Source organism: Paramisgurnus dabryanus, chromosome 23 (genome assembly GCF_030506205.2).
Source record: "Paramisgurnus dabryanus chromosome 23, PD_genome_1.1, whole genome shotgun sequence".
Classification (NCBI taxonomy): domain Eukaryota; kingdom Metazoa; phylum Chordata; class Actinopteri; order Cypriniformes; family Cobitidae; genus Paramisgurnus; species Paramisgurnus dabryanus.
In genome coordinates this window covers 4,050,026-4,062,431 of record NC_133359.1, presented here as the reverse complement: position 1 = coordinate 4,062,431, position 12,406 = coordinate 4,050,026, and the positions used below count along the sequence as shown (strand labels likewise).

At 35.0% G+C, this 12,406-nt stretch overlaps 1 protein-coding gene across 2 annotated transcripts in view; it reads right to left on the bottom strand.

Annotated features, from left to right (window-relative positions):
* The window catches only part of b4galnt4a (beta-1,4-N-acetyl-galactosaminyl transferase 4a), a 174,135-nt gene that overhangs the window by 48,073 nt on the left and 113,656 nt on the right, over nt 1-12,406 (bottom strand). For both annotated transcript variants that reach the window (XM_065277535.2, XM_065277534.1), the window contains exon 7: nt 9,328-9,395. In XM_065277535.2, the coding sequence (XP_065133607.1) occupies nt 9,328-9,395 (68 nt within the window). The remainder of the gene's footprint in view (nt 1-9,327; nt 9,396-12,406) is intronic.

The following is a 12,406-nucleotide window of genomic DNA, read 5'->3' as shown; positions in this document are numbered from 1 at the left end:
ACAGACATTCAAAACTAGCCAAAAAGCATCTCAATGACTATTCACAACCCAAATACCAATAACAAATGAACGAAATACTTTCATCTTTAACCCGCAGAAAAAAAACAACTGGTGGAAACAGTTTAAACAGTAGCTCAAATCAAAACTCGAAAAATAGCAGACGACTTGGCAACGTCACAGAGAGAGAGAGAGAGAGAGAGAGAGAGAGAGAGAGATCTCCTAATTGTCTGACTAATTGCAAACTCTGACTCAGTCTCATGAAGATAAATGTGAGAGAGAATTTAACAACCAAATTACCGTAACACTTTATGCCAACAAGATCTGTCACGAGTCACTTTGCTTCATTTTTTCCCCACAATACATTTCATCAAAGGCACAAATAGCAAAAGGCTGCTTCAACTATTTTTAATTTTGTACATGAGCAAGAAATATAAAAGCAGATGATTCAACGATGCGACTATCTAACTTTAGATTCCTCACTAATGGAGCGGGCTGGTGGTCTTGTCAATAATTTAGATTGCCTGATGGGTGCAGACGTATTACCTCCATTTGCAGTATACATAGACACATAGCCAAAATATCACTGTTGTTCTATTGACTGCAAAATCAAATGGACCAATTGCTTGTAAAGTCCATCTAAAGAGTTAAATCCAGATAAACATTATATTTAATTTATTACACATCTCCTTGGAATGCTTCATTCTGATTGGCCAGTCGTGACATTTGCATGTTCGCTATTCCCAGATAACAACCACTTAAACTAATAACATACCGTAATCCGGATGCTGCTAATTATTTTGACAGGAACAGTTTAATATTACACAAAATTAAAGATAAATATGTATTTTAATGACATTATATTTACAAATGATTAAACAAATAGTGTGTTTATGACATTTGAACATCTTAAAACCAAAAGTAGCGAGTCTGCCTTTGTTAAAAATGAGCAGAAAATATATTTCAAATCAATATTTAATGTTATCTTACTAAAATATCTTACTCATGAGGTAAATAGCCATGTAATAAGCAGGATAATACAGGCAGCAGGTTGTTATTCCGAAATAAACCTCTTCTGTGGATATGTTTACATGCACAAAATTTGATCAATCCAACTACATTTTTCCGATTGCAGGTTACGACAGTACAGTTTACATGTATCCTAAACATTGCAACTGATTAAAATGCTTGTTTACATATAAACCGAACCAAACGTAACATCCAGATTTGCTTATCAAAACCAGCCCAATGGACATTCAAAACTAGCCCAAAAGCATCCCAATCACAGCCCAAATACCAATAACTAATAAACAAAATAATTTTATCTTTAACCCGCAGAAAAAATAAACTCGCTGAAACAGTTAAAAAGAAGCACAATTTTTGGGGGAACGCAATGCCCAATCTCTCGTCGAGTTCACGCTTTATCTCAGGATAAATGTCAAAAAGTCAAAGTTGAGTTGGAGAAAGTTGTTCTTAAGAAGTTTTCGGATATAAGCAAAAAAATCAATTTTCGAAAGGCACAACGCTATTTTATTGCTGTATGTAATGTTATGAAAGACATATATGCTGCAGAATGTACAACGCGTGACCCCATTACCTTAAAGGATTAGTTCATACTCTTAAAAAAATCCAGATAATTTACACACCACCATGTCATCCAAAATCTTTATTTTTTCCGTTTAGAAGAAATTATGTTTTTTGACAAAACATTCCAGGATTTTTCTCATTTTAATGGACTTTAATGGACCCCAACACTTAACAGTTTTAATGCAGTTTAAAATTGCAGTTTCAAAGGACTCTAAATGATCCCAAACGAGGCATAAAGCTCTTATCTAGTGAAACAATTGTCATTTTTGGCAAAAAAAATAAAAATGCACTTTTAAACCACAATTTCTCGTCTTCCTCCGGTCGTGTGACGCGACAGCGCGTCCTCACGTAATACTTCATCACGTCAAGAGGTCACGGATGACGTATGCGAAACTACGCCCCAGTGTTTACAAGTGTGGAGAAAGAGGACCGTTCCGACGTTGTTGTATGATAATAATTAATGTCTTTGTGTCAGTTTATTGTTTAAAATGGTCCGCAAATGTGCGTTTCATATATGTAACACGTGACCACGTCATTACGCAATTACGTGAGGTGGCACTGGCTCGTCACACAGCCAGAGAAAGACGAGAAGTTGTGGTTTAAAATGTTTTTATTTTTCTTACCAAAAATGACAATCGTTTCGCTAGATAAAGACCCTTATGCCTCGTTTGAGATCATTTAGAGTCCTTTGAAAATGCAATTTTAAACTGCATTAAAACCGTTAAGTGTTGGGGTCCATTAAAGTCCATTAAAATGAGAAAAATCCTGGAATGTTTTTCTCAAAAAACATAATTTCTTCTCGACTGAACAAAGAAAGACAACAACATTTTGGGTTACATGGTGGTGAGTAAATTATCTGGATTTTTTTAAGAAAATGGTCTTAAATAGACTAATCCTTGCCGCGTTGCCATTGCTACTTAAATAAGAGGTAAAAGCACAATTTCTCTGTGCATGTGCACAATATATTTTTGCATCCGATTGAGAAAAAACTACGATTCCATGCATTTCCGCGTTTACATGCATATCTGACTACAGCACTCCTTTTAATATGATAGAAATTTGCATCCAATCGACCTCAATATCATATTAATCCAATTGACCCATTACAAACAGATTATTTGGTTGCATGTAATCGTAAATCATAATCGAATACACCTACGCGTCTCCATAATGTTTTTAAGATACATCTAAGGTCTTTCTTAGGTTATATTGCTTTGGTAACATTTTTGTCATTTTATTTTTGCCTTTGTATAAATGAACTTCTCAGGAAACACAAATACTGATAAAATATAGATTGTGAATACACTGTCTCTTTGGATAAAAGCATGTGACAAATGCATAAATGTAAAAGTAATCTACCAGACAGTTTCTTTTGTGAAAATCCCTCCGGCCTTGCTAAAAATACTTGGATATAATGCCACTCCGTGTGTCAAATCCTATCACTAGCTCTTATAGTGCATAAACGGAGCCGTGGCAGTGTCTAGCGTGAGTCACATCCAAAGCAACCCATCTCTGAATCCTCCCTCTGGTACATTTTCTTTCCACAGGCATTAAAGCCACCTGGCTTTCCCGTCATATAAACATCCGATCACGTCAGCGGGACTAATCTAATGGAAAGCCCATCAATGACCTCAGACCCGCATCATCAATCACGTCTCATGCTCATTATCAATGAAAGCGTTTTAAGTTGCGCACCAAAGTACTTTGAAAATATGAGTTCATCTCGATGAGAAACTCTTGATGCTTGAGGTATCAGGTTGCTCAGGTTTCAAGTTAAATCCAAAAGGGGGAACTCGACTCTATGTATCCTGTTAGACTCCATAAGAAGTCTCGGGAGGTTTAAAACAAAGAACAGGAGTGATGCGTAGTAACGCTTCTCCAACACAGCTTACAACATTTTGAATCTTTATATTCCAGGGTCACTTGTAGTCAGTGTTGGGGAAAGTTACTTTTAAAAGTAATGCATTACAATATTAAGCTACTCCCAAAAAAGTAACAAAATTCATTACTTGGTTACTTTTCATGGAAAGTAATGCTTACATTACTTTTTAGTTACTTTTGCGTTACTTTTTCTTGGCTAAGGCTTGATCTCCTTCAGGCCTTGCAGGTGTTTTTCAGTACATAATTTTTTTTAATCAAATTAATTAAACTAAAAAAGTAACTTGCATTACTTTTTTGAAAAAGTAACTCAAATATTAATATGTACATTTAAAGGTGCAGTGTGTAATTTTTAGAAAGATCTCTTGACAGAAATGCAAAATGATATACAAAACTATATTATCAGGGGTGTATAAAAACCTTTTTATAATGAACCGTTATGTTTTTATTACCTTAGAATGAGACGGTTTTATCTACATACAAGAGGGTCCCCTTATGTGGAAGTCGCCATTTTGTGCCGCCATGTTTCTACAGAAGCCCTTACCGGACAATCTTTTTTACTAAGTTGTCTCCGACAATAACATGTTTTTCTGGTGACGGCTATCGTAGCTTCTCTATGCGTTTCAAAAGTGAGGGGTGAGCAGTGGACACCTCGCAATTCGCAACCTCACCACTAGATGCCGCTAAAATTTACACACTGCACCTTTAAAAAGTAATGCGTTACTTTAATCTTTACTTCAGAAAAGTAATATTATTACGTAATGCATAGTGTAGTGTTTCTTTACAAAGTAACATCGCCATCTACTGGCCTGGTCTGCGTAATACAGTGTTTTTGATGTATGTGTTTGCTAATCCGCTTAAATGCAGATATTTTTGACATCGTTGTTGGGTGCATGTGAAATTGTAAAAAAAATGGTTTACTTTATTTGCTACATCGTTGTTGTGTAAACAAAGCCTTACGTTACCCCAAATTTACCCCACCCCATGTTGTAATACCAGCAGTTGTATTGTAAAACATATGGTTGGTAAACCTTTTTCCTTTAGCAAAGTAAACTAAAATCACTTTCTTGATTTACAAGCAGGTTGTTTAAAGAAACTCGATTCAATCAAGCACTGCAATCTGAATGGATGCCAGTCTCTTGTACTGGCTTGATGCGGTGTTAGATAAGATGCCTCATCTAATCAATGCTTTGTACAAGTGAAAAACACTCACAATGGACTATCACACTTTAAAAGCAAAGTGCTTAACTTCCAATCCATATCCATCATAGTCCCCGTATTTCTTTCTCCATCGAATTAAATAACAATATTGATTTGTAAGTAAAAGTCTTACCAATGCCTACAAGTTTGTCTTTTCCACTCTCAGTTGTAAACTAAATGTTTGTGCTTTTGGAAAGCTCACATTTATTCACTGCTGGAATAACTAAAAATACACAAAAAAACCCTAATTTCTAGGTCATCATTGGTGTACGTTAGAGAAACACAGCATTTCTGTGGCTCCAAAATAGACAGCATTTTAACCCTGTATATGCACACTTTCAAAATAAGTTTTATTTCTTCTTCTGTCAGATTAAAATGTAACCTTTAATGAGATAGCAATCCCATAATGCATTACTTACATTTACATTTAGTCATTTAGCAGACGCTTTTGTCCAAAGCGACTTACAAGTGAGGTAAACAATAGAAGCAATTATAGCAACACAAGAACAGCAATACGTAAGTGCACTGGAAAAGTCTCATTAAGTCTAACACAGTACACAAAGCCATGGGTTAGGTTTTTTTTTGTATAGAAAAAGAAAAGAAAAAAAGAAAGAAACTTATTTCAAGACTGAAAAGTATTAATAATGGTTCCATCTAATAAAAAATTGACTGTTTTATTCAATATTTATGTGTGCCGTATTTATAGCACAATGCTAATGTCGAGTCTCTCCGGTCCATTAAAGCCCATCTTCTCTTCAGAGCAAGAAAGACTTACTGTAATTTAGTTGTCATCATCATATTTTACACTTACACAAAAGTACTGTGTTTATGCAGTGATGATATCAGATTTTTGATATAAACCATGTACTGAATTTAAAAACCATAGTAGTGTCATGGTACTGCAGATGTCCAAAAATTTTTTCAAGACTTTTTCTTAGTATTTTTGTCTTGTTTTCAGTAAAATTATCAAAAAATTCTTAAATGAAGATGCTTTTTCTTGATGAGCAAGACCCGAGAAAATAAGTCTAGTTTTAGACCAAAAATATCAAATTTAAGTGATTTTGTGCATAAAACAAACAAAAAAATCTGCCAATGGGGTAAGCAAATTTTCTTGAATTTACTGTTTAAGAAAAATTTTCAAGATTTTTTTGCTTACCCCATTGGCAGATTTTTTTTGCTCATCAAGAAAAAACATCTTAATTTGAGAATTTTTTTTAGATATTTTTACTGAAAACAAGACAAAAATACAAAGATTTTTTTTCTTGAAAATATTTTTTTTGCAGTGCAAAGTGAATTACATGATACACATCAGTAAATGCATGTCCTGGAAATTTGAAATCGTGCATAAACCAAATTGTCCTAAAGATGACACATGCTTTATAATAACTGCTTCAATAAATCTTAAAATACTGTATTAAATATACAAAATACAGAAATAACCAACCCATCACCATACAGCCTAAACACACTGCAAAAAATGGCTTTCTTACTTAGTATTTTTTTCTCTGTTTTCAGTAAAAATAAAAATAAAATTAAAGGTGACATAGAATGATTGAACGGGGTATTTATCCTTGTTCTGTGATGTAACATGTAGACAAAAATTGTTTTGTTTGGGTCTGTAATGCCTTAGAAGCTTCCTAAAAACCTCTCTCAGATAGCTCTATTAGGATGGGGGATTTTAAACAAGTGGTTTTGCACCTATTTGGCTCCCCCTACTGGCTTAACTTGCAATCTCATTACTGATTGGCTGACTTTGCTGCCACTCAAAAAATGTAGCCAAATATTTTAACTCTTTCACCGCCAGCGTTTTTAAAAAAAGTTGCCAGCGCCAGCGTTTTTTGCGATTTTCACAAAAGTTTAATGTCTTCCAGAAAATGTTCTTCTTCAAATATATAAACAAACAATATACCAAATGAAAGAACAGACCCTCTGCTTTCAAACAAAAAAAAACTTCAGTGGTTCTTTTGTAATCAGCTTTTGAATATGGGTAGGTTTCTGCAAAAACATCACATTTTGAGCAAAAAGCAGAGATAATTCCATTTTTGTGACGGACTTTTCATAGAGATCACATTCAGAGCGATCTTTAAAACAGACACGGACATGCAGCCACTTGCCATAGGGCAATACTTCCGGGTTTAAAAAGTTGCGGAAGGGCGCCACCTAGTGGATAATAGCGGTATTGCTGAAAGACGGAAAAACTTGTCATTGGCGGGGAAGCGTTTTCTCTTGATTGACAAGATATCTCGTCAATGGCGGGGAAATAGTTAAAGTGGAGGGCATGTGATGTCATAAGCATCAGTTTTTCAGATTGGGCTGTTTTCTGGCTGACATTTCTAAAAGAGGAATTTCTTTGAGACAGATGTTTAGCACTTTTTGCATGTTTGTGAATGTGGGTAGACTACTATTATTCAACAAAGACAAGGTAAAAATGGTTTTTCATTCTCTGTCCCCTTTAAATTAAATTAATTTAAAAAAACTTATTCCATTGGCTTTTTGCTTATTAAATTTTTTTGCTTGTTTTAAGCACTAATTTACTTAAAGTTTATATTTTTTTTGTCTAAAAACTAGACTTATTTTTCTAGGTCATTTTGCTTATCAAGAAAATACATCTTCATTTAAGGATTTTTGTCCATATCAGCCAGTCCTAGTGTGACCTTGCTGTTGCCAGTTTCATGCTCTACCAACTGAGCTACTGGAAATCTGAGCTGTTTAGTGTCACTCCCAAGGGTGCTCTTTATCCATCCAACATGAAGTCAAGGGCAGTAATATGTGAAACAGTTTCAGGCCACTATGATGGATGAATAATGCAAAGAAATGCTAATTCATATCTGATAATCTCAGTTCTTCAAACATACGTGCTAACGTGAAATAAACAGCTGAAATGAGCCGTTTAACCTGTGGTTTTTGGAAAGGGTGCATGAAGAAGGTTAAAAAGTAATGGATGTCACAAAATTATCTCATCTGTATCAATTTTTACAAAAATATCTAAAATAATGTCCACATTTAAAGGAAACAACAAGAACTATTCTGATCTACAATTGATACAATTGAAATCTGGCAACCAAGTTATCCTGCACTTTTATGAACTGTAAAACTGAATGCCTAAAAATATACAGACCTACATCAGAGCATCACCTATTCAAAAAATACATAAAAGGTGTCACAGCCGTTACTTTCTATAAACTCGCACAAAGGTTCACCAAATGAGGTCAGATTAGTTTATGCATTATTAAACGGGCTGGGTTATAAAGGGCAGGCTGTAGATCACTTCACAGCCACACATATGGAAACAAACCCTCTGCTAATTCCCGGAAAACCATTTCACGGCGTTATTAATGGAGCGTTAGCGCAGAGTGCCGGATTAAAATGATTTGTTGGCTTTAACAGGATTTTTAAGGAAACGGCAGAAATACAATGTGCTAATCGAGCGCTAATGCGCCGCTTATTCGAAGCGGAAAAGGTGTTTCTGTCTTAGCAATTCTTCAATATGATATTTAAAACGCAGCCGTCCTGTAGCTCTGAAGCAGAGAAGGGAAATCATTAAATGCCCCATCAGATAAAGGGCAGCAATTTCCTCTAATTACAATTCCAATCGGCACCATCAGGGGTAAAATGACTGAATCAATAGACATGAGGTTGGGCGGTTTGTTTACAAAGAAAGAATTGAAGCATTTGATTGGACAATGAAACAGGAAGAAGAACGGAATGGACTCTAGAGACGTTACATACAATTTTACTGACAACTTGTCAAAGCCTTTGTTTGGATGATAAATCCTTTGTCTCTAATGAGTTTAGGTTTGTGTGTGCGTGCCAAATACACATACCCGAGCCTGTGCAAACCTAATTCAATGAACTAGAGCTCACAACTTTATTTTTTAAACTTTATTTGTAGGCCTAAACATTGCGTGATACGGAAGCAATAAGGTACAAGAGGCTACACTGCAAAAAATTATTTTCAAATAAAAAAATTCTTAGTATTTTTGTCTTGTTTTCAGTAAAAATATCTAAAGATTTTTAAATTAAAATGCTTTTTCTTGATGAGCAAAACTATCCAAGAAAATAAGTCTAGTTTTTAGACAAAAAATATCACATTTAAGTGATGTTCGCATTAAACAAGCAAAAAATCGGCCAATGAGGTGAGCAAAAAACATTTTTCTTAAACACTAAATTCAAGAAAAATTCATTTTCAAGATTTTTTAAAATTGTTTTATGCACAAAATCACTTAAATTGGATATTTTTTGTCTAAAAACTAGACTTATTTTCTTATGTCGTTTTGCTCATCAAGAAAAAGCATTTTAATTTAAAAATCTTTAGATATTTTTACTGAAAACAAGACAAAAATACTAAGAAATGTTTTCTTGAAAATCATTTTTTGCATTGTATGATGTATCGTAAGTCACGACTACCTTATTGCTTTTATCAAATGCAATATTAAAGTAATACAAATTTTTTTTTATCATTTTATGAAGTAAAATTACTTAAAGTCTTCCTTCCGCAGGAAAAAATAGTCCCTGACTGTAACAGTATTTTTATGTTGCTAAAAGTGATGCGCAGTGATACAAAGAAACGTTGGGTGCTGCTGTGATTTATCGTTAATAAAACATAGCTGTTGACCAATCAGAATCAGGCACTGGAATGAACCATTTTATATTATAAGTACTTACTGCACAGACTTGGACGTCTGGGATCTGAACTTCGTAAACTCTCCAGGTGCCGTCCACTCAGATCCCAGCTAAAACACACAATAAACACACATTTCAACTTAAATCATGTCAATACCACTTGTGTCGGAATTTAGTTCAAATTACATTTTGCAATTTATACTTTTCAAGTTATCTTAAAAGCTTTCATCATAAAATCAACTGTAGCATGTCTCATGTTAGTTCTCATGAACCCAAACCCATTAAAATGACTAGTTAAGGGTATGCCTACTACTTTAAGTGATTCAACTACTGGCATTTTTCTCAATAAAACCAAACCGGGCCAGATTTACTAAACGGGACAAATTAGCCTGAGAATACAATTCCAAAAAGCACGGATAGGAGTGGTAAAATCTGCACAAATAAAATAATGGCACAAATACCAGTCATGACACATGCGCAAATATTAGTGGCGTTAATGGCGTTGCGTGAATAATTTAAATGCTCTCCTTCCATAAATTTATTAGACAGTCGCTACTTAACGCCAAAATGATGATTTGCACTGTTGCAAGCTGTTAGTAAATTTGGCCTTAATATAATAGTTACTGTATTTTACTGTATAAAATATTTTACTGGATGTGTAATATAAATACAATTAATCCTGTAGGTTTATATTGAAAATCATATCCCAATGCATGTCATCATTACAAAATTATACCTTAACTCTTTCCCCGCCATTGACGAGTTATCTTGTCAATTAAGAGTAAACGCTTCCCTACCAATGACGAGAATTTCCGTCTTTCCGCAATACCGCTATTAACGACCAGGTGGCGCACTTCCGCAACTTATGCAACCCGGAAGTAATGCCTCACGTGAAAGAGAACGAACTCCGTGTATGTTTTAAAGTTCGCTCTGCATATGATCTCTATCAAAAGTCCTTCACAAAAATGGAATTTTCTCAGCTTTTTGCTCAAAATTTGGTGTTTTTGAAGAAACCTACCCATATTTGAGAGGTGATAAAAAGAGAACTAAAAAAGGTAGAATGAAACGTTTTTTCATATATTGTATGTTTATATATGTAAAGAAAATTTTCTGGAAGGCATTCAACTTTTGTGAAAATTATGAAAAATGCTGGCGCTGGCTGGCAACTTTTTTTTTAAATGCTGGTGGGGAAAGAGTTAATATATAATTTCATACCCCAATATATTAAGTTTCAGCTGCTCCCGTAGAGGCGCTAATTTCTAAAAATAATCTTTATCTGTGTCTGAAATAGCCCCCTGTATCCCTTAAATTTAAGGGGACATCCATTTTTAGTGGTGTCCGAAATCATAGTGGACATTATAAAAGGCCACAATGCACCGCAATAATGACTGTAAAACCGATGTACACTCAAAGCTAGCAGCTAGGCGTCCAACGAAGCTCGGCAGAAGATGGCGCCTTTGCTACAGCATCTCCAGCGAGCTTAACTGTCCGATTCACTAGTGTTTATAACTATATTAGTACACTAATGTAGGTGAATGAGGGTACAGGGGGCTATTTCGGACACAGCCTTTGTGTCATATTTGGGGGAATGGGCAAACACCCTAAACAATTGTATGGGTTGGATATCTTAAATCAAATCATACCTAACCCAACCCAGCTGTGCCCGAGCGTGATTGTCCCCCCCTCCCTATTAACCCAGAAATGTGCACTTTGACCGCTCCGAGCCCGGGCACGCTTTCATCATTAGGATGGGGTTGTTTTGAAGAAAACAGGAAGTAAAGCGCTCTCTTAACACTGGAACCCATCGTGATGTTAAGTCAATTGGTGCGCGATGACACACAGCTCTCTCACATGCCACATCATATTGCTCAGTCGATTTGTCGCATGTGCAGCTCAGACATAAACGTAACCCTGCTGTGCACATCAGAAGGTTTTTACGAAGTCAGATGATCTCCTTTTGAACCGCATTCTGCCGTGACTTGCGATCACACTGCGCATTCCGCGCCTGAACCTAAGTGAACCGAGCCCAACTCTGCAAGCTGAACAGGGCGCGATTAACCGAACCAAGTGATTCTCAGGAAATCCAGACTTAGAGAGAAAAAACCCATTGAAGCCAAATTTTTTTGCACATATAAGATTAAGGTCTGAACTATGAACCATTATTTTTAGAAGATTTAAAAAATATTTCCTATAGAATTATTTACATTTTTTGGATTATCATTATCAAAAATCATCATTACCGCAACATGACATTACATTAAATATATGCATGTACAAACTCATGTTTCGGTAATGAGAACTAAAAAGTTGTCTAGGTACTTTGACAAAAAAAATTTCAACTTTTATCTGGAGAGAAAAATAAGAACTGCTTACCTGTCCCTTCCTACCATTTTTTTTTTTGAAAAATGTTAGTTCCTTGAGGGCTTAAACAATGATTGAAAATTGTTGCGGAGGATGAGAAAATTGGTCTTGGACACATTTATATTCCTTATTAGTGTCTCTAAATTTACCAATGATCACCAAATACCACATGTTTCTTTATTGTAAATGTTTATAGTATAACATGCACTGATGCTTTTTATTTTTTTAGATTTTTTAATTATAAATATTTCCATGTCAAAGAACCCAAATCCAGTCATGGACACGTTGCGGTAATGAAAATTTTTGTTTTAAATGTGGAAAAAAACAACAAAATTCATGATGTCATTTAAAATCATGTGCTAAATAGTACATGAAGAAATGTTTGTAACTGTATGCTTCTTATTTTGATACTCTAACTTTGCATTTACTGCACCTCATAAGTCTAATTTTGCGAGGATCACCCAACCGCACCTGGGCATGATAGCTTAGACGATATAAAACCGCAAACCTACCTAAAAGCAAACTTCATAAGTGACTTATCTGCAAAATTCACAGGCGACAACTTTTTTAAATGGTCATTTGAATAATGATTTTCCCATGTCAGACGTGACTAACACTTAGTCAAAATAAAAAACACATCACATATGGACAGTTTCACCCTTAACTCTTTCACCGCCAGCATTTTTTTAAAAAGTTGCCAGCCAGCGCCAGCGTTTTTCATGATTTTCACCAAAGTTTAATGCCTTCCAGAAAATGTTCT